Source organism: Dromiciops gliroides, chromosome 6 (genome assembly GCF_019393635.1).
Source record: "Dromiciops gliroides isolate mDroGli1 chromosome 6, mDroGli1.pri, whole genome shotgun sequence".
Lineage (NCBI taxonomy): Eukaryota > Metazoa > Chordata > Mammalia > Microbiotheria > Microbiotheriidae > Dromiciops > Dromiciops gliroides.
Window position 1 is genome coordinate 261,872,273 of NC_057866.1, and position 22,812 is coordinate 261,895,084.

Below are 22,812 nucleotides of genomic sequence, written 5' to 3' on the forward strand. Positions count from 1 at the left end.
AAGCTTATTTCTGAGACAAAATACTGACTTTAAAGAGGAGGGGATGAAACTGTAACCAATTTTGGGTCCTATGGTTTAAGAAATACATTGATAAGCTAGAGAGTGTCTTAGGTAACCAGGATGGGGAAGGAGCCTGAGTTCATGACATTTCAGGATCAGTAGAGGGAAGTAGATGTCCTTAGCCCAGAAAAGACTCAAAGGGTGCCCAATAGTTGCCTTCAAATATTTTTTCAAAGATTGTCATATGAAGAAGGGATTAGACTCCTTCTGTTTGGCCCCAGAGGACCCAACTAGGATCAATAAGTGGAAGTTGCCAAGGGGAAGATTTTGATGTTGGAAAAAACTGCCTAATAAAACTGCTTCAAATGGATGGAAAGGGTTGCCTTCAAAGGTCAGGGATGTCTTCTCATTGGATGTCTTTAAGCAGAGGAAGAGTGATGGATTTTTTTGGAAGCATGCCCCACTAGACCCTCCGCAATGTGTGCTCTAACCTCTCTTTTTGGTGTGGAGGTAACACTGTATTTCAAAGACTTTCCTTGGGGATTTAAGAATACTTCTAGGGACTAAGCTGTGCCAACTGATGTGGTGATTTTTCTTAAATCCACAAAGAAGAGAAATAATGGGGATGATCTTGGCAGTGTTCCGCAGCTTTCTTTTTTCTGTAAATAATATTTTAATTTTTTCTCCCTAATTACATTTAAAAACAATTAAATTTTTTTTTAAATTTTGAACTATGAATTCTATTCCTACCTCCCCTTTCCCATCCTGGAGAAAGGAAGAAATCTGATATATGTTATGCATGTGCAATCATGTAAAACATTTCCATATTAGTCTTTTTGTATAAGAAGACCCAAACAAAAAAGAAAGAAAGAAAGCAAAAAATAGTATGCTTTAGTCTATATTCTGATAGCATCAGTTCTTTTTTTTGGAGAAAGAGAGCATTTTTCATGATGAATTCTTTGTGATTGTCTTAGATCATTGTATTGCTGATAATAGCTAAGTCATTCATAGTTCTTCACACAGTATTGCTGTTATTGTGTACAATGTTCTCTTGGTTCTGTTTACTTTATATTAATTCATGTGAGTCTTTCCAGGTTTTTCTGAAATCATCCAGCTTCTCATTTCTTATAGCACAGTAATATTCTATTACAATCATATACCAACACTTCTTCAAGTCATTCCCTAATTGATGGGCATGTTCTTAATTTCCAATTAAAATTCCATCTTGAAGATAATTGTAGTCTACAAGTAAACATTTATTACAGAGTATAAGAACATAGTTGGGTGGTACAGTGGATAGAGTGCTGGGTCTGGAGTCAGAAAGACTCCTCATTCCTGAGTTCAAATCCAGCCTCAGACACACTTACTAGCTGTATGACCCCTGTTTGCCTCCATTCCTCATGTCTAAAATGAGCTGGGGAAAGAAATGGTAAACCATTACAATATCTTTGCCAAGAAAACCTCAAATGGGTCATGAAGAGTCAGACATGACTGAAAAATAAGAAGGTAGAGGAATTCTACAAAAATCTTGATGAAACTCCCCAAATTCAGTCAGTATGTACTTAAATAGTGACATCAACACAAAGGATAAAGAGCACAGAGAAAATTATATTGGAAAATGTGGTTCTGGTGCAAGAAATGAGAGACGTCAAAAGTTTGTAGACCAGAACAGAAGACACATGTATGCCTCATCAACAGAGAGTCCATTGGTGCTAGACATGGTGAACACTGAATAGTATCACAAAACATTGATCTAATTAGTTAACAAACTGTAGATGAAATAATGTTTTTGAAGGAGTAAAGTGGCTGGCCTCCAACAGGGCAAAGGAGAGATGTATGGTAGTATGAGTCCTGGCCAGCACGTTACTAATTAGGAATATACAGAAGTCAGGTGAGAGATGTCATCAGAGAGGTATTCATCCAGACTGACCTTTGTTCTCAATTTATACATGCATAAAACACCTAGAATTCTAGAGCAAGCTCCCTAGCATTTCAGGCTGGCTCCCCTATCATAAATTTGTGACAGGCCATGGATTGGAGTTGTACAGAATAAGAAGGTGTGGATGGGTTGCAGTCTGCACAGTGGGAGGGAGTTCTACACTCAGCTAGTTGAGTATCACCTGTGTTGTTATTGTTGTTGTTGAGTTATTTCAGTCACGTCCGACTCTTCATGACCCATTTGAGGTTTTCTTGTCAAAGATACTGTAATGGTTTACCATTTCTTTCTCCTTGTAACACAGTCAGGTTCAGGGAGTCAGGAGGCCTTAGTTTGAATATTGATTCTGTTACTTAATGCCTATATGATCTTTTGTTCGGCCACTCTGGGCCGAACCCACAGGGTTCTCATGAGGAAAACATTTTATCCACTGTAATGAATTATAGAAATGTGAATTATTTGTTTTGAAGCTATTCTAGTATATAATAATTGAGTTCATTTTTAGACATGTAGCACTGCAGATATCTTTAGAAAGAACATGCAATGTGAAATTTCCAATAGAGAATTGGTGATCTGGGATTGAAGCTTGCAGGAGATGTATAAATGTATATACACTTGCACATGGGAAGGGTGGAAGGAAAGAAGCAATTGTATAGTGTCTGTGTGTTGGGCACCATGATAAACTCTTTACAAATATTATCTTACTTTATATGTATAATATATGTATCTATATCTCTATTTCTCTTTATCTGTCCATCAATTTCCATCCATCCATCCATCCATCCATCCATCCATTCATCTATCTGTCTTCCTACCAATCTGTCTTTCTATCGATGTCAAATACTTTTGCATCAAGATGATAGTTAAAACCATGGGAGCTGATGAATTTAGCAGTCATTTGGGAAGCCCATTCCCACTAAGGCTTAGAAGCTTGAATTTGTTTTCCTAGGGCATTTGTATCTTAAGAGGGGGCACAGGCTTTATTTGACTTAAGCTAAAAGAATTAATTTTGAATCATGGAATTTAGGTCATCAACAGGGAGATTGGGGAATTTGTCTTCTTGATATCCCTGAATTTGTGCAATCATGATAACTGTTGAGATACAAAATCCCATATAATTAATTGGGTTCATCTTTCGTGGGAGAATCTATTAAGTGTGCAAAATGAAGCTGCAACTAGCTCTGAAATAATCAGTCCCTGGATATTCATCTTATGGATTGCTTTTCTTTCTTTCATTTTTCCTGCTCTCACCTGTTCTTTGCTTATTAGCATTCTTGCCAACACTGGGATAGAAGACAAATTAGAGGTGGTTAGTTCTATTGCAGGAAGATTCTGTGTGTGTGTGTGTGACAAATTATTCAGTCTTTCAGTTTTCAGCAGTTATTTATTTATGGCTTCCATCCATTGCATGTATAAGACCCTGGGCCTGGGATGTATCAGATAGAAAGCTCCCAGGTATAATTATTACTGAGTTTAGTTAGTAAAAATTTGATGTGTACTCATAAAGTATTTAGAATACAACTTTTGGGTCAAGTTAGGCATGTAATTGGTAGTCATCATACTTCTATCCCTATTATGTCCTCTTGTTTCCTCCTATAGTTGTCTTTTTTTTCTTCCCACAGATTTGCCCAAAAAGCGATCTAGAGAATACGAGCTGGTTACTCCCATCAGCACCAACCTCCAGGGGCACTACCTCTCCCACATTCTTTCTGCAAGTCATAAAAAGAGAGCACCAAGGGATGTGTCTTCCAACCCTGAACGATTGTTTTTCAATGTGACAGCTTTTGGAAGAGACTTTCACCTCCGGCTGAAGCCAAACACTCAGTTAGTAGCACCAGGAGCCATGGTGGAGTGGCACAGGACTTCTGTGGTCAGCGAGGATGGACCCAGCCATGTAAATGATAGTCAGCCTGGAAGTGATTCAGAAAGGATTTGGAAAAGAGAGCCTCTATGGGCCAACTGTGCTTATGTCGGAGACTTAACAGACATCCCAGGAGCTTCCGTTGCCATTAGCAACTGTGATGGTCTGGTAAGACTTCTCCCCCATTTTGTCATTTTTTGTTATCTGCTCCTCTTCCCCCCACCCCCAACCCAACCCAACCCTTCACTGAAATCTCTCTTGTCCTTCAAGAGAAAGGTGGGGTAGGAGCTCATATTGCAAATTATTAGACACTGCCTTAGAGATGTGGGTATCCACTTGGTCTGCCATCTTTACAGGAAACAGAAAAGGGATAGTGTAGTTTGGTACATTGAACACAAAGACTTCTAAAGAAAATTGCAATATATGGTAGTTTTTTAAATTGGAAGGCTAATAATTATGGTTTTATTCCATCCTTCTAGAGGTACTCAGTGTGTCTTTTAAATTTTAGAAATCTCAACATTTTCCAAACTAATACAGACTCTTCTACTTCTTTTTTTTTGACTCTTCTACTCATTACAACAGAATCTTATCCCTCATTTTAAAAGCATCTTGATTCAAAGAATTTATTATGTTATTCAGTGAATGCTACAGATTGTGAGCTGAGCTTCACTTACACTTCACTGTTTTTGAGTCATGGAACTAATGGCAAGTATGGTGAAGTCTGTGGGTCCTTCTCTGAAAAAAAAAGTCTTTAATGTATTGTTGTTGTTTGTCCTTTATTATGGAAGAGGACCATGATGGGTGCCATGACTTTCAATGAATTGGATTTAAATGAGGCAGGGTTGTGCAGGGTCAGCAACATCACTCTCTCCTCCAGAGCCGTCTAGGTTTAGTGGAAAGATATTCATCAGTACGACCGGGGATGACCCTGGATGCTTAAGGCAATTGGGGTTAAATGACTTGCCCAGAGTCATACAGCCAGTAAGTGTTTGAGGTGAGATCTGAATTCAGGTCCTCATGACTCCAGGGCCAGTGCTTTATCCATTGTGTCACCTAGCTGCCCCCTTTAAATGTATGAAGTACATAGGAACTCTATTGTATTAAATATAGTTATCTAAGGTTCTGGACCCCACATGAAGGACCCCTGCCAAGGTGTCTGTCTCTCTAAGTGTACTTTTCGCCCATGAGAAACCATTTTCTTGAGTCTGGGTGGGTGAGTAGGTGTGGACTCACACATAGGCAATGTTATAGCTTGCTGTTTTCTTTTCACTTTTAAATATCTTGCTGTAGCAGCTGCTGCTAACAGTGGGAAAGATTAAAGGACAGCTTACTGTCCTATAATTATGTCTTAATTGTTCTTTGGTTTGGATTTCTAGATGTTATTTGGAAATAGTCGCTGCTGGTGACTTTGCCTCTGTCTGTTATCAGCTGTTTTCCTGAAGTCCAGAGCAGTGACATTTTATAAGTGTATGCTTGAGGCCCAAGGTTGTTTCTTTGGGAGGAAATGGGCTATGTGTGAAAGAGCACCAATCCTGGAGTCAGAGGGCCTGAGTTATAATCCCATCTCTGATTCTTACTGTCTCTGTCACCTTGGACAATTCACTTAACCAAAATGGGTTTCACTTTCTTCATCTGTAAAATGGGATGGCTGAACCAGGTAATAATAGTATGAACAGCAATAACATTTATTGGGCACTTTGAGGTTTCCAAGGACCCTGTATAGACATGATCTTGACAACAACCCTGGGAGGTGGGTGCTATTATTATCCCCATTTTACAGGTGAGGAAACTGAGGCACAGTTTAGGTGGTTTACTCAGAGTCACATAGCTATTAAGGGTCTGAGACAGGATTCAAACTCAAGTCTTATTGACTTCCAGGTCAGCAACTAGTCACTCAGCTACTTAAGCTTCCAGTGGCCCCTGGGGTCCCTTTCCAGTCTGTATCTTGATTCTATGATCTCTCCTGGCCAGCATTTAGCTTGCCAAGGAACTTAGACTGTCCGTTTTCCTCACGAGCAAACCAATGGCATTTTGTTATTATGTGGTTCAATGCTGATAAATTGTTAATTACCAGGACCCAATTTTTGGTGATTTTGTCTTTGTGTGTGATGGTTGGTAGGGTTTGTAGCCAGCGCTCAAGAAACTTTTTTTTTTTTTTGGAGGTCAATGAGGGTTAAGTGACTTGCCCAGGGTCACACAGGTAGTAAGTGTCAAGTATCTGAGGTTGGATTTGAACTCAGGTCCTCCTGAATCCAGGGTCGGTGCTTTATCCACTGCGCCATCTAGCTGCCCCCCAAGAAACTTTTTTAAGAAGCTAAACAAACCACACGTAATGGGTTCAGGTCTCATATTGGCTGAGTGTACATCTATGCATATATGTATACGTGTATATGTCTGTGTGTGTATACATGCCTAATGTCATCCAGATAATCATCAGATCTGGGATTAGAATACAGAACCCAGTCTCTCAAAGAAATATTTTTAGGCCTTAATCCACAGTTAAAGAGTGGCACTATTATGGATTGTTTCAGGAACAAAACAACAACCCACAGATACAGATGTATCCTAATAGGATAGAGAACCTTTCTCACCTCCCTTTCCCAAGCAGCTTCTACGGAGGCTGTGAGCATGTGGCTTTGAGAACATGTGTGTGGTGGGGACAGGACCTCTGGTCCCCGGCTGCCTTTTCTGCTTTGTGTTTCTTCCCAGATCACAGGTGTTGGAAAAACAATACTCAATAAGACATGTTTCTCTGGGGGCTATCTTGTGAGTTCAAGAGTTTCCTAGTTACTAACTGACAGTAAGAAAGTGCCTCCTGCAGTGCCACTTCTTTGATGAGGGGATATATAGAGAGCCAGCCTTGGAGTTAGAAAGACGTGGGTTCAGGTCCTGCCTATGATAAGGTGTTAGCTGTGTGACCCTTAATATTTCACTGTCCCAGACAAGTTTCTAAAACTAAGATGCTAGACAATTGGGAATCTTCACTGATAGAGGGGCTTTCCTCACCTCTTATTCCCTATACTAATAAAATCAGATAGCTAGACAACAAGCCCGAAAAAATTGTAGTACTATTAATCTCAAAATATCAGGCTTCTGAACAAATGAGGATAATACTATTAATCTCAAAACATCAGGCTTCTGAATGAATGAGAATAATACTATTAATCTCAAAATATTGGGCTTCTGAATGAATGAGAATAATACTATTAATCTCAAAATATCAGGCTTTTGGATTAATGAAAATAATGAGCTTGATCTATTGAGGTCAAAGAAGCTAAAAGCCTACTATTTAGAAGCATAGGATCAGCTCATAATTAAGAGCTCTGAAGGCATTCAAATAATAATACACTAAGTTATGCATGAGTATAGCACAGAGTCACAGAGAAAGAACACATGTGAGAGGCCAGCTAGACCAAGGTATGAGTGGCCCTCTCAGCCTCTACTTGAAGACCTTAAGTGGGGAGTAGTCATTCCTTTGATAGGCATCCCATTCTTCTTTTGGGGAATAGTGAAAGAGTTTTTCTTTATGTCAAGCCACTATCTGTACCACTTTCCACCCACTGCTCCTAGCTCTGATCTCGGGGGCCAAGAAGACTAAGCTAATGCCTCCTCCACATGGCTGCCTGTCTCACACCAACTCTACTCAGAGTTGGCCAGTGTTTTTGCAAGTCATGATAATGGGATACTATACAACACGATGGAAAATGTTTAACAATAACTCCACTTATAAACGAGAGACGTAGCGAAGAGAGAAGGGGAAAACTAAACATTTGGTTGCTCTTTGTAAATATCGCCCTAATTTCAGGCACTTCCGCAAACTGCTGATGCTTTATGTCTCATTACGGTGAAACATGAGGAGAATGGTGTAGATCATTAACTATGCATCATTAAGTTTGTTCTAAGTTTTGATTACAAGAAGAAACTTTATAGGTATGCTGAGTCACCACCATAACTTGTTGTTTGTGGAGTGTGGTTGCTTATCCACAACTGAAAAAATAAAAATAAAAGGGAAATGGTAAGATGAGGGAGTCCCCTCTGGCTCTAGTTTTTAATGATTCTATAAGTGTATAAAAGTGACACTTAAAAAAAAAGTAAGTTTGAAAAAATTTTAATAGGCCAGGTGCTTAGTGAATATAGCAAACTTTATTTGGAAAATGGAGAAATTGCCAAGATTTTATGATGATTAAAGCTGGCAATTGATCAAGTTTTGTACATATCTTCTCTTTTGCTTATGGTTTATGTATTATTTATACTATTTTAAATAATTATTATTTACCACTTTTTTATTATTTATACTATCCATGTAGTACATTCTTCACCATTTTTAGAGGGGCATTCTAAAGACTGGAATTTACATACAAATAATAAGGATGATAGTTATTGAATATAGAAGGCTTTATGATTTGCAAAGCTTTTAATATATGCCTCTCATCTGATCCTCCCAACAACTCAGTGAGGTAGGTGCTATTATTTCCATTTTACAGGTGAGGAATCTGAGATTGAATGATAAGTGACTTGCCCAGGGTCATACAACTGGTAAGTGTCAAAGACAGAATTTGAACTCAGGGCTTGTGACAGGGAAACCCAAATGTGGAAGGCCATGGTGCATACAAGGGGCAAAGCAAATACTAGAGCAGCTCAGTTACAATGAGAGGAATTCCAATCACAGTCAACCTTAAATTCACAAGTAATTTTCAAAAGGTTCGTCATATCTCCAAATACTAAATTTGGTATTCTCTTCCATGAAGGTGGTGTAGTAGATAGAACGCTGGACATGGTGTCTGTCAGATTTTAGTTCAAATCTAGGCACAGACACTTAATAGCTTTGAAATGTGGAAAAGTCCCTTCGTCTCTGCCTCAGTTTCTTTCATCTGTGAAATGGACATAACAATAGCCTCTACCTCCCAGGGTTGTTGTGCAGGTAAAATGAGATCATAAATGGAAAAGGTTTTGCACACCTTAAAGCCGATATTTCACTGGCATCCTTAGAGAGGGCAGAGGCTTCTTCAGACTGTACATGCTAGAATATCATGACATATGTGCATTCTGGAGACCCTGGCTAGTCCTCTTTCTCTAACCAGTCAAGATGGCTCTGCTGGGGTAGGAGAAACAGAGACTGAAATCTCTGGTGCCTGCCTTTAAAATGCCTTTGCTTAGCTGTTCCACCCATGTGAGATCCCAGCAGACTCATGGATTTTACCATCCTCCGTTTCCAGAGGGGAAGGGAAGAAAGCAGTTGGCAGCGGCTATCTGCGAGCATCCCTTTTCAAAGGGAAAGTTTTCTGTGAGTTAATGCCAATGTTACAGTCTTGGAATAACCAGCTGGATGACAGCCCTCTTCCACTCTGGTCCTTGTGCCCTGATTGAGAAGTAGTCCATTGGGAACCAACAGTGCTGCCTGAACTCTGTGTCCCTGACCATCTCAAGTATGTCAGTAGAATCTGCTCTTAAGTCCCTTTGGAAGCAGGCTACCTTCTTTTTGTCATTGCCTACTGATGGGAGACAGTTGGGAATAGTCATCATAATTCTGAAGTCCCGTATTATTTGCATGTGAAATTAATTTTCCATATGGTAAGCCTTTCCCTAAACACTCCAATTAATTGAGAGTTGGCTGTAATTGTGATTACTGCAACTTTGCTTTTGTGTGGGATCATCCTTTGGAAAAAGGATCCCAGTGTGCTTTCAAGATACAAACTTGGAAGAAAAGAAAATAATTAGAAACACAGTCACAAACTGTTTCTCTATTCTGTTTTGCAGTTGTAGATCAATTCAGACTTAATTTAGGGAGGCTGATGTCAAATATTATTTGTTCAATCATATTAACAGCTGACATTTTTGTAACTTTGAAGCAAAAATTTTCCCTCATAAGAATGAATATTTTTTATTTATTTCATTAAATATTTCCTAATTACATGTAAAAAAACCTTTAATTTTTTGAAGATTGTAAGTTCCAAATTCTCTCCCTCCCTCTAGCCCCTCTGACCCCTGAAGCAAAAATTTTTTACATATATTATCTCATTTGTTCTTCACAATAGCTTTGTACTATGAGTACTGTAACCCCATTTTACAAATAATAAAATTGAGGTAGACTAAACTGAGGAACATACCAACCCAACTCCCATGCCGAGTAAGAGCAGAGCCAGACCTGAATAGCTTCTGCCCTTGTAGCCTCCATGAGAAAGGGAGACTCAGTCTTTAAAAAAAAAAAAATGTTTAACCGCATAGATCGCAACAGATTCCTCAGCCACAATGACATTGTTCTATGAACAACTACTCTTCCCATCTATTCCTTTAACCACCCCGGAATCTAATTCTACTTTCGTCTAATCCACATCCACGTGTCTTCTCCACAGAGTGCTATAACAAGAGCTTTGCTAAGATCTATAGGCAAACTGTATTCAGAGCACTTCCTTAATCTACCAGTTACCCTGTCACCAAAAGAAATGGGATGAATCTGGCATGACCGGTGCTCAGTGAAGCCACGTTTAGTGCCATGTAATTACTGCTTATCTTTCTAGATGTTGGCTCCAGAATCAAAACCGGTCTCACTGGCCTGGGGGTTGTATATTGTTGACTCCCTCCACCATTAAAAAAAATTGGGACATTTTACTCTCTTAAGAAAACGTAGCATGGGGCAGCTAGGTGGTGCAGTGGATAGAGCACTGGCCCTGGAGTCAGGAGGACCTGAGTTCAAATCCGACTTCAGACACTGAACACTTATTAGCTGTGTGACCCTGGGCAAGTCACTTAACCCCAATTGCCTCACCAAAAAAAAAATAATAATAATAAATAAAAAAAAGAAGAACTAGCATAACCCACAGGGTGGGGAACCCTGGTAGATAGCACATCTAAGTATGACTTTCTTTTTGAGATCATTCCCTTCTGAGAAATGTGTTATTAGGGAAACATTCCTCCCTTTGTAATGCTGTTTTCTACCAGATTGCCACCAAAGGCCGGAAACATCCATTTATTAGGATCATTAACCTGTACCTGGCAAAGGAAAAAACAGAAAGCCGTAGGAGGGTCTGCTTCCTTTGCTTCCCTGCAAAGATGTGGTTGTACTGTAGGCTATCATTGCTGTGGTGTTGAGGGCTTCTGCATGAATCAGCACTGATGGCTAACTGTAGTCCTTGACCACAGATTGGAAAACCTGCTGAAACAAGAAGGCCCTGCTAGTGGGTCAGTTGTGTCCTCCTCCTTTGGAAAGGATGACATATTCCACAAGGTGTCAGTGGACAGCAGGAGTCCAACAGGTATTAGGATATGACGCCAATGTCCAAGGCACTGCCCTTAGGTGGTGGGCATGCAAACAAAATGGAATAGCCTCTGCCCTGAAGTAGCTTACTTTCTCCCGAAGAATATAGTGTGTCCACAGATAAATGAGCATCATGGAGAGAACACTAAGGGGTAAGGGTAGATGATTTGGAAGAGGTGGCAGCTGATTTGAGTCATGAAGATAAGGGTACGTAAGAGTTGAATTTAGAAGGAAAAGCATTCCAAGAGATGCAAGAAGATGGAATATCTAGTTTGGGAAATTTCTGGTCATTCATATTAGTTGAAAAAGAGCATGTGTATATAAAGGGGAGGAATGGAAAATGAATCTATTAAAATAGACAGGAACTACATTGGGGAAGGTTTTAAATACCACATTGAGGAGTTTGCTTTTTACCTTAGATGTAATAGGAAGCCAGTGAAGGTTTTTGAGCATAGAATTGGCATAATCCTGCACTTGAGGGTGATTATTTTGGAAGCTCTGTAGGGGGTCAGATTAGAGAAAAGAGAGGATGGAAATTTGGAGACTTAAGTAGGGGACTACTTTTTAAAAAATACATTTTTATTTATTTAATAAAATGTTTCCCAATTACATATGAAAACATTTTAACATTCATTTTTAAAAAATTTTGAGTTACAAATTTTCTGTCCCTCCCCTTCCCTAGCAATTGAGAAGGCAAGCAATATGATAGTGATTATATATGTAAAGTCATGTAAAACATATTTCCATATTATCCAAATTGGAAAAGCAAACACACAAAACCCCCAAGAAAAGTAAAGTTAAAAAAAGTATGCTTCAGTCTGCACTCAGAGTTAGCCAGTCCTCCCGTGCCACCGCCTCTCCCCCCCCTCCCATGGATAGCATTTTTCATCATGGGTCCTTTAGAATTGTTTTAGATCATTGTCTTCATCACAGTAGTTAATTCTTCATAGCCATCATTGTTACAATACTACTGTTACTGTGCATAATATTCTCCTAGTTCTTCTCACTTCACTCTGCATCAGTTCATATAAGTCTTCCCAGGTTTTTCTGAAACCATTCTGCTCAGAATGCATTTATTATAGCACAATAGTATTGATGGACAAAGGGGACTATGATAATGATGAGGGACTAGTATGTTGCTTCTTTTGGCATGATTAATTTGTCAATTGGGAGTTTTCCAAAGGGTTCCACAGAAAATGGAAAGCAGGGGTCTAGGGAAGAGAACTAAGAAGCATTTATTAAGCAACTACCATGTGCTCGGTGCTGTTCTAAATGCTTTATAAAACTTTTCAAGACATGGAGTCTTCTTCCATAGCTGTCTTTCTTCTCTGCCACCAGAGCTCATGCTGCTCAGGGCTTTCTCCTTTCTCAACTGCTACTTGTAACTTTTGAAGGCCTCTCATTGGTCATCCAATTCTTGATCATTCAATGACTGTCTTCCAATTCCATAAGTTTTGGTCCAAACTTCTTCACATCTTTGTAAGGATAACAAAGTGTAAGTTCTCATTTCCACCTTATTTAAGACTGTAAGCTACACCTCCCTTCCTTCTTGTGTTGTTTGAATGGTCTAAGCACACAAAGAAAGGATATCTCTCATTCTCTCTCAAATATCTTGGGAAGCTTTCTAAACTTGACTACTATGGCAGCTAGGTGGTACAGTGAATAGGGCATTGTGCTTGGAATCAAGAAGAGGCTTGTCTTCATGAATTCAAACCCAGCCTCAGACGCTCACTAGCTGTGTAACCCTGGGTAAGACACTTAATCCTGCTTGCATCAGTTACCTTATCTATAAAATGAGCTGGAGAAGAAAATGACAAACCATACTAGTATCTCTGCCAAGAAAACCCCAAATGGATTCACAAAGAGCTGCACAAGACGGAAAAATGACTGAACAACATCTAATAAAGTAATTGTAAATAATATTTCTCTAGTGCTTTATTGTTTACAAAATGCTATATTCATGACACAATGTAAGGATTACTCCTATTGTACAGACGAGGAAGCTAGGTTTAGAGAACAGGAGATTTGCCTGTGGTTAAACAACTAGGGCACAACACAACTGTATCTCTCAACTCTCTAGACCCAGGGATCATTTTTTTTTTTTTTACTATCCCAATAGCTACTTCTCTCATATGAAGATCAGGGGCATATTCAGTATAATATGTATGACTACAAGTATCTATCTACTTATGTATCTATATCCATCTATTGATATGTGTGTGAACACACACACACACACACACACACACACACACACACACTTTTTCTATAAAGTATTATCAAAGGACTAACTCAGAGTCAGAAGTCCAGGGCTTCAGTTCCAGGTAAGCCGCTAGTCTTTGTGCTCTGGGTGAGTCACTTAAATTTTTTAGCTCTTAGTTTTTCCCATCTATAAATTGGAGAAATTGGGCTAGGTGAATGAGGCTGTTTTCTATCTCTGATTTTCAACTGTTGATATCTTAAACTTCTTCATTTAGGACCAACATTTCTTTAAGTTTGTCTGATAACGAAAACAACAACACTAATAGTAGTGATTATTTATATAGCACTTTAAGTGTTGCTAAGTGCTTTGCATGTTATTTCATCTGATCATCTTGTGAGGTAGGTTCTATCATTGTGTCCATTTTACATATGAAAAAAACTGAGGCTGAAAGAGGTTAAGCAAAGTGCTCAGGGTCATATGGCTAGCAAGTATCTGAAACTGGATCTGAACTCAGGTCTTTCTGACTCTAAGTGGAAGCTTATTTGAAGTTTTCTCATTTTTGTTTTTAGAGACTACAAAAACATCAAATTTTTGGATATATTCTTGTTTCTGATACACATCCACACAATATGAGGTTTGCAACATGGTGGGTTGTGTTGGGGCATATCATCCCAGGATTCTGATTTTGGGCTAACTATCATCATTCTCCCTTCTCCCCAAGGTTTCTAGACATAGACTCATTTGCTCTCACAAATGACTTCTGCCACCAATCACTTTTTGCCAGGGTTCCTCTCTTTTCTTGAGCACTTTGGATGAGTAACACCATCTTGCAGACTGGTTTTCCCCTTAACCTACTTCCTCCTTCAGCATATGTCCAACCTCATTGTCTTGTCCAGGTGTTTTTTTTTCCTGCCAGCTCAAATTTAAGGACAACAAAAAGGGCATCAAGAGGGGAAAGTTACAAAGGTTCCAAGATAAGACCAAAACTATCCCTGAATCATAGTAGAATAGAGAGGAAGCTGAAATTAAGTTCATTTTTAAAATTATTGATTGTGTTGGGATGTTTTTTATTTTAAGACTCCCCAAACACCCAAGATATGTGCTCACTTGGAGACAAAGCTGAGCCAACATATGGTTGGCAACAGTGGAGCAAAAATGGAGTGGGCAGCTTTTAGAGATTTGTTATAGTACTTCACATTTACTCATCTGGGCTAGAACACTTGCAAATACCAACATCAGTTTGATGAAAATGATGGGGAAATGAAGAAGCTGTTAAAGGAAAAACAAGGACTCCACAGCATTTACCAGCAGGATAATTCACCTATCTCAAAGATGGCAGCATTCAATTCCAACAAAAGTAAAGTGCAAGTGAAGCTTAGAGAGATGCAGGATTCTTGGCTCAGAGAGAAGGCATGAAAATGACAGCAAAGTTAGCTACTGCACTGATGATAAATTATTTAACTAAAAAAGGCTACAAGCCAAGACTAAAGTGGAGGGAAAGTGTTGCTCAAGTTTTTGTTCTAAGTTCACTCACTGCAGCCTCTGAGACTGAGATCAACAAATTATGGACCAATTCTCTGCTGCTTGTGCTAATTTTGGCCCTAAAAATTAACATCAAGAAAACAGAGCTTCTCCATCAGCTAGCACCACACCATCCATACATGGAACCATTGGTTACAGCAACTGGAGAAATTTTGAAAGCTGTGGAAACGTTCACTTGCCTTGGCAGTACATCCAGGGAGTACATAGGTAATGCGATTGACCCATGCGTTGCCAGAGCTAACTCGGTGTTTGGGAGGCTCTGAAGGAAAGTGTGGGAGGGCAGAGGTATTAGACTATCTACCAAACTGAATGTTTACAAAGCTGTTGTGCTGACCTCATTGTTGTGTGCCTGTGAAAGCTGGACCATGCCAGGAAACAGAATTGCTTCCATTTGAATTGTCTTAGGATGATTTTTGAAGATCATCTGGCAAGATGAGATACTGGACACTAAGGTCCATTCTTGAGCTGAACCACTAGAAATTCAAACTCTCCTACAGAGAATACAACTCTCATGGGCTGGCTACGTTGTTTGAATGCCAAGCATATTTACATAAATGACTATTTTATGGAAAACTCACACGTGGGAAGCACTCACATGAAGGTCAGAAGAAGAGATACAAGGACACTCTCAAGGCCTCTCTGAAGAATTTTAGAATCAGTTGGGAGAAATGGGAGACACTGGTACAGAACCTTGCAGCATGGTGTACCTGCATCAAAGAAGGCATTATGTTCTATGAGTAAAGCAGAATTGAAGTAGCTCAAAGGAATTGTGGGATGCACAAATTTAGAGACATCTCCATTCCAAATATTCATGTGGACTACTTGTGCCCAATCTGTGGTAGAGCCTTTTGAGCTTATATCGGTCTGATCAGCCACAGTCAGACACACTGTACCTTGACCCTGACATAGTGACACCACTTTTGGTTCTCTTTGAGAACAAAGGACAACAACCAACCAGTGTGCTTACAGTGGATGTTCCCAGCATCCCACATAGCTTGGGAAATTTAGGTAATTTTGACAACTTCCATGCAGTGTGGCGAGGAAAAAAATTTTGGGTAAATTTGGGATTCATGGGTGGAAAGTCGAATCCAGATTTTGAGAGTGAAATTGCTTTACATTTTCTCCAGTGGAGAATGAAAGAACACTGCTGCACGTGATGCCTAGCAGACTTCTTAGTTAGTGGTTGCCCGTTGGCTTGGTCTGCTTATAGGTAACAGCAAGGACTGCTGCTAAAGCATTCCCTTTGATCCATAGTAGCTCCTTACATCTTTAAATAGCTTGGCCCTGGCCTCCCTCTGGCAGTGATCCCTCAATCCAACCAGGGTCACAGGGTTGCACTGAAAACCTGTCTGGGAGGCCCACAAAGGGGATTTGTAAGGTTGTCAAGACACTCATGTAGGGGAAAAGAGCTGAGCAGTGTTCCGCTTCAGTGCTTTGGGGGTAGCAGGAGAAGGAACAGAACAGGTTTTCCCAGTGTTGTGTTTCTTTTTCGCTGCCCTCTTCTTAGCATTGAAATTACCCTACTGTCTGAAACTTGGTCGGTTCTGCTCTCCAGTAAACCCGGCTTGACTTATAGCTGGAGTGGATCACTTCCCCCATGCTCCCAGATGTATCATTCCTATCGGTTTACCTCCCTGCCTGAATTTCCCCCAAGTAGCTGCTTCTCTGGGGTGAGGCTTTGAAGTCTCTTAAATTTATTTGTGGGCTGTTTGGGAATGCTCATTTCTTAAATCAACTAGCCATTCCCTTAACAGGAACCTGAAAGAATGGCTACAACCCAAGTTAGAGTTTTAAGCAGGGTTATGTTAAGGATCTTGGGGTGAAGATTTGGAAAATCACTATGGAAAAGCATTTGGGTTAGCATGGCAAATGGGATACATCTTTAGGGATGGGAATTCAGGGTAGAAGAGAGAGAGGCTGACTATAATTGATTGACTGCTCCTGACCTCACCCCTCCTTTATCCCTCTTTGTAGGGGATACTAGTCAGTAAGCAATTATTTATTAAATACCTCCTGTGTGCCAGGTACTGGGCTAAGTGCTGGGTTTACAAAGAGAAGCAAACGACAACAAGAAGACAGCCAGTTTTTGCCCTTAAGGAATTAATGGTTTAATGGGGAAGACAACATGCAAACAACCGAGTACAAAGAAGACATATGTGGGATAAAATGGAGATAATCTTAGAGGGAAGGCAGTGAGATTAAGGAGAAGAGGATAAAGGGTTGCCTTGAAAAACCAAGCAGAGAACAGATTTTGTTCCTCCAGTTGTCAGTCATAACGTATGATTTCAATGGTTTCCTTCATCAGAATGTAAGTTCCTGAAGGAACTTTGTCCTGTCCTTTCTTTATATACCCAGTGCTTGGCACAATACCTGATATACAATAGGTGCTTAATTAATGCTTATTGACTGGACTGTGCTTTTACCATTCTTTGTATCTTCAGCACTTACTATAGTGCCTGCTGCATATAGTAGGTGATTAATAAATGCATGTTGACTTGACTTAAGTAGAAGGATCTGTAAATTAATTTTTTTGTCCTAATTTCTAGGGATAAGCTTATTTGAACTAATGCTGGTTTTATTTAAAAAAAATATATATATGTGCATATATATATACACACAGACATATAGATGTATGGACACACAATACATATCACATTTATACAAACATACACACACACACACACACACACACACACACACATATATATATATATATATACATATATATATATATACCCATACCCATACCCATATCCATACCCATACCCATACCCATATCCATACCCATACCCATATCCATACCCATACCCATACCCATACCCATACCCATACCCATACCCATACCCATACCCATACCCATACCCATACCCATACACATACCCATACACATACCCATACACATACACATATACATATACATATACATAGATTTCACATTGGGCATTTTCTTAAATCCTTTCTAGCTTAGGGCTTGTCAGGACTTGTGTTTCTGGGCTTAGCTTTTGTCAGTTAATCTGTCAACAAGCATTTGGGTTTAACAAAGATATTTTTAATTATGATAAAAGAAAGTATTGTGTTCTTTATCTATACTTCGTAGGATTTTCAGCAAAAAATGAATATTGTACTTTGCCAAAAGCTTCTTCTGACTCTACTGAGATCATGTAGTTTTTGATGGTTTTATTTTTAATATGATTAATTATGTCTATTTTTTCTTGATGTAAAACCATCCTGGCATCCTTGGTATAAATCTAACAATCATAATGAATGATTTTTTGGATGAGTTTGTCATGATCTCTTTGATGAGATTTTGTTTAAAGTTTTTGAATTGACAGTCATGTAGTGATATTGATTTATAATTCTTTCTGTTTTATTCTTCCCTGGTTTGGTGTTAAAACTATATTTGTCTACTATAGTTGTCTATAGTGAGCTTTTTCAGTTTTTGAGAACAATCTGCGTAGCAGTGGTATTAACTGTTCTTTAAATTTTGATAGAATTCTCCTCTAAACTCATCATGACCAAGAAAGAATTTTTCATTTCTTTAGTAGTTTTGTCTTGTTTATGATTTGCTAATAATTTATATTTTGCAATTTCTTGCTCCTAACCTGTATTATTAGAACATCCGGGGCATAGATATCTACATGTATTAAGCCTGGGCTCCTGAAGAGATCACCTTATCTTCAGAGGGATCGCAGAAAACTTTTCTCTGTTACCCAATTTCTTTTTCATTCTTTCTCTTCTGTTCACTACTGACTTGTATGAGGGATATTGTGCATATGTTGCTAGGTTTTTTCTTATAAATAATGAAACTACTGGTTTAACTCTAGCTGTGTAAAAAAACATTACCTGAAAGTGTTGATGTGTTTTTTGTGGGGGGAGCTATTTCCTTTTTTTTTTTTTTTTTTTTACTGAGGCAATTGGGGTTAAGTGACTTGCCCAGGGTCACACAGCTAGAAAGTGTTAAGTGTCTGAGGCCGTATTTGAACTCAGGTACTCCTGAATCCAAGGCTGGTGCTCTATCCACCGCGCCACCTAGCTGTCCCCTCCTTTTATTCTTAAATGACAACTACATATAATTTCCATGGATTGTTTTTAGTGACTAATGCCATCTTGTGCTGTTTTTTTTAAAACCACCATTAGTGCAGCAAATAATTTATTGTTTTATTTGTCACAGTTTCATTTTTTTGACCTGGAAATTAGAAAATAGAACAGGGTACTTAGGGCATCATCCATTTTTATGAGAAACAATGCCATTTTTTTGTATTAGTAAGATTTCAGTAATATGTCCCAGTTTAAAAAAATCCTGAACAAAGGCATATTTCAGTTGGGGTTAGTTGAATTTTTGTCACATGACTCTTCAGTGATTCTGGAATTATATTTTGTGTTTAAAAAGACACAAGACTAAACCCCAACTTCTGTCAAAGGTGGGTTAATTTCTCTGTGGTTCAGTTTCTGCAGCTATAAAGTGGGGAACTAGAGGCCTTTAAAAAACAAGGTGGTGCAGTGAATAGAACACCAGCCCTAGAGTCAAGAAGACCTGAGTTCAAATATGGCCTCAGACACTTACCAGATCTTTGACCTTGAGCAAGTCACTTAACCCTGTTTGCCTTAGTTTGCTCATTTGTAAAATGAGTTGGAAAAAGAAATGGCAAACCACTCCAGTGTCTTTGCCAAAAACACCCAAATGGTGTCATGGAGTCAGGCACGACTGAAACAACTGAGCAACAACAACAACAACAAAAATCCATGTGCTGTAATTATGGCAATTTTTTGTAAATATTCAGTCTAGTGTTGAGAAAAGTAAATGATGTCCTTAAAAACCCTTTCAGCTCAAAATCTATTCTATTGCCCTGTGACCTTCAATTTAATAGATTTCAATATTTCCCAGGATTTTCTGAGCTCATCAATACTTCCTTCAAAGGCACAATTCATTACCCACCCATGCTGCCTGTCCAGAGGTTCCCCTTGACCCCTTAACAGAAGTGGGGCATTCTAAGGCTCATGGGTTGGGAGGGAGAGCACTCCTGGCATGGGGAACCACTAATGCAAATAGGAGATGTAGTATATTGGGTAAGGAACAGCAAATAGGTCAATGTAGGTAGAGTATGTGGAGGCCAGTAGTGTAAGAGAAGAGGAGAGGTAGGAAGTGGTCAGGCTATAAACAATGTTAAATGTGTCAAAGGATATTTGATCCTATAGGTAATAGGGAGCCATTGGAATTTGTTGAGGGGAGGGAGGTGACATGGGCAGACCTTCAAACTAGGAAAATTATTTTGGCAGAAGAGGATGAATTGGAGTAGAGAGAGACCTGTGGCTCCCTGCCACAGATCAGTTTGGAGGTTATTGCAGGAATCTAGACATGATGTGATGGGACCTTGAACAAAGGCACTTGCGTGAGTGGAGAGAAGAAAATATGAAGAAGATGTTATAAAGAAAGAAATGACCAAAGATGTTATAAAGAGTGTTGGACCAGAGCCAGGAAGACTTGAGTTTGAATCCAGCCTCAGACCCTTCCTAGCTGTGCAGCCTTGGATAAGTCACTTAACCACTCTCAGCCTCACTTTCCTCATCTATAAAATGAGGATAATAATACAGTCTACTTCCCAGGGCTGTTGTGAGAATCAAATGAGATAACACATGTGTAAAGTGCTTTTTTAAACCTTAATTTGAACCTTAAATTATATTGGCATATAAATGCAAGTTATTATTAATTATTATTATATTTGCAAACTGATTGGATATATGGTGATATTCAGGTCATGCACTTAGGTAACTGACAGGAGTCTGGTGTCTGACAATAAAAAGAAAGTTCTGAAATTTGTGGTAGAGGCAGCAGCACACAACAACAAAAAAGTTAGAGGGGTTAATGCCTAATTTTGTCATTTATTCATGATCAAGTTTGATAACACTTTCTTCTGGGTAAAAAGGTGAATCTCCCTGAATTCTAAGGAAGGAGTATTGTGTTTGCTTTTGATATTTTGCTCCCCCTCCCACTTTCAAAAGGACTTGAGACAGTTTATATATTAAACTGTCAGATGAGATGGGATAAGACTGAAGGGTGAATGTTGGAAAGAAGCAGGGACCTAAGGTAAGTAGATTACAACACTCATGATAAATTTAGCTCTGTTTTCTGGCAGCTAAGACCAAGCTGGGTTACCTTGCTTTAACTTTACCGACAATGCAAAAGCATACACTTTGTCTGAAGCAGCTCACTTTTTCCTGGAATTAAATTCATGCTGAGGCCAGTACCAGGAGCTAAAATAACCTTGATAAGCCAGAACCCAGATCATAAATTTTGTAAGGTCTAACTTCATGTTAAGGTCTTCTTTTACATAATAATTTAATTAGATCCAGAGTATATGGTAGGAATACAGTCGTTTGAGTACACATGGAAATAATTAAATGCCATACTGTGAGTCATAACTGAACGGGCTATGTATCTTTGGTTTCATTAATTTTTCAGACTAGAAAAGGCATCAGTGATGGCTAATGAAGTTATTTAAAATTGCTGTAAGCAAAGAGAATTTGGCTAGGTCAATTATAGTCAATCTGAGAACTACATTTGTACAGAAATTTCGGAGAGTGATTGGCACTTTTTACATCAATGGAAAAATCCTTCTCTTGGAATCTGCACTAGAAAGAAAACAGGTTTTTTATGGCTTAACTTTCTAAATCTGAATCTAAGATTTATAAACCAACTCATTTTGTCTGCATGGACATTGAATTTCAGAAAAGTTCCTAGAATTCATAGGTGAAGAAGGAAAAGAAAGGACCCAGACTAGTGTGAAAGGAATATTGGCCTATAACCAAGTGTTGTTGTTGTTGTTGTTGTTTTGAAGTGTGAAAAGGGACATGTAAAAAGTAGATTGAAAACATTCTGAGTATTATTCAGTTGCTTTTCTGAAATAAAAATTTCCATTCCATCCCTTCTGATCTTGTGTTGGTTTGGTAAGCATTAATTGACCACGTGATTAAATATTGGGGAAGTACAGACATTAGATTATTAGATTGCCAGATTCAGGCACTGTCAACCTCATTCATAACTTTTGTTTTTGTAAAGAAATTGCCATTGAATGCATTATATTATTTGCTTTTTAAAAAATATCTGCTCCACATAATCTAAAAAACCTATACAGAGTCTTGGGAATTGCTGCTAGACCTGGGTTACATATTATAAATGGTTGGTCTTCTGTCTTATTGCTTTTTGCTTATTTTAAGTTGGCAAATACCAGTCGTTCTTTCTTTATTATAGTTATGACTCATCTCTTTATCCCATATTTCCCCAAAGTCTGCTAGATCAAGGTGCAGAGATTACTCCAGTATGGTAGAATCTGCGGGTGGCTGTGGGTGGGTGACGATGCTTAATAAATTTTATTTGATGGTGGGTGTAGTTAGATTGCATTGAATCCACCACTTGAAATACCCAGATTTCATAGTACCACTGTTTGTATACTTGCAGTAACCAGGATGAATCACATAATAACAGAATTTAGACTTGAAAGGAACCCCAGTAACCATCTAAGTGTCCAATTCATATATGAAGAGGCTCTCCACTATAACATACCAGACAAGTTGTGATCTAGCTTTCCATCATATCTCCCAGCAGCCCATTTGTTGTGGGCCAGGATACTCCTATAACTGGAAGCCTTGGGGTATCTGTAAACTCCCCTCCTCCTCACTCTCCCATCAGCCTGTATTGTTGTTACAAGCACCGAAGTTATGGTATAGACCTGGGGGAGTTAAATCCCCTCCCTATACTGTTACCCACCTTATGGATTGATCTGGGACCCAGCTGTGGGCCCTTTGGATGGGAGGAAATATGAAAGTAACCTTTTGGATTGTTTTGAGGAACTCTTTAGAGCCTAGAGAATCTCCTTGAGGAGGGAGTTTAACATTTTTATTATTTTTATTATTTCTGTCTTTCTGAACTACTTTTTAAATTGCCCTGAGAATGACTTCTACCTGAGGGCATTTGACTATATTTTTATAAAAGGAATGTCTGCATCTTTGGGCTCTGT

The 22,812-nt window shown here is 38.9% G+C and overlaps 1 protein-coding gene across 1 annotated transcript in view; it reads left to right on the forward strand.

Moving 5' to 3' along the window:
- ADAMTS3 (ADAM metallopeptidase with thrombospondin type 1 motif 3) overlaps positions 1-22,812 on the forward strand; it is a 295,940-nt gene that overhangs the window by 17,576 nt on the left and 255,552 nt on the right. The window contains 1 exon segment of the mRNA XM_043969646.1: positions 3,559-3,965. Coding sequence (XP_043825581.1) covers positions 3,559-3,965 — 407 coding nt within the window.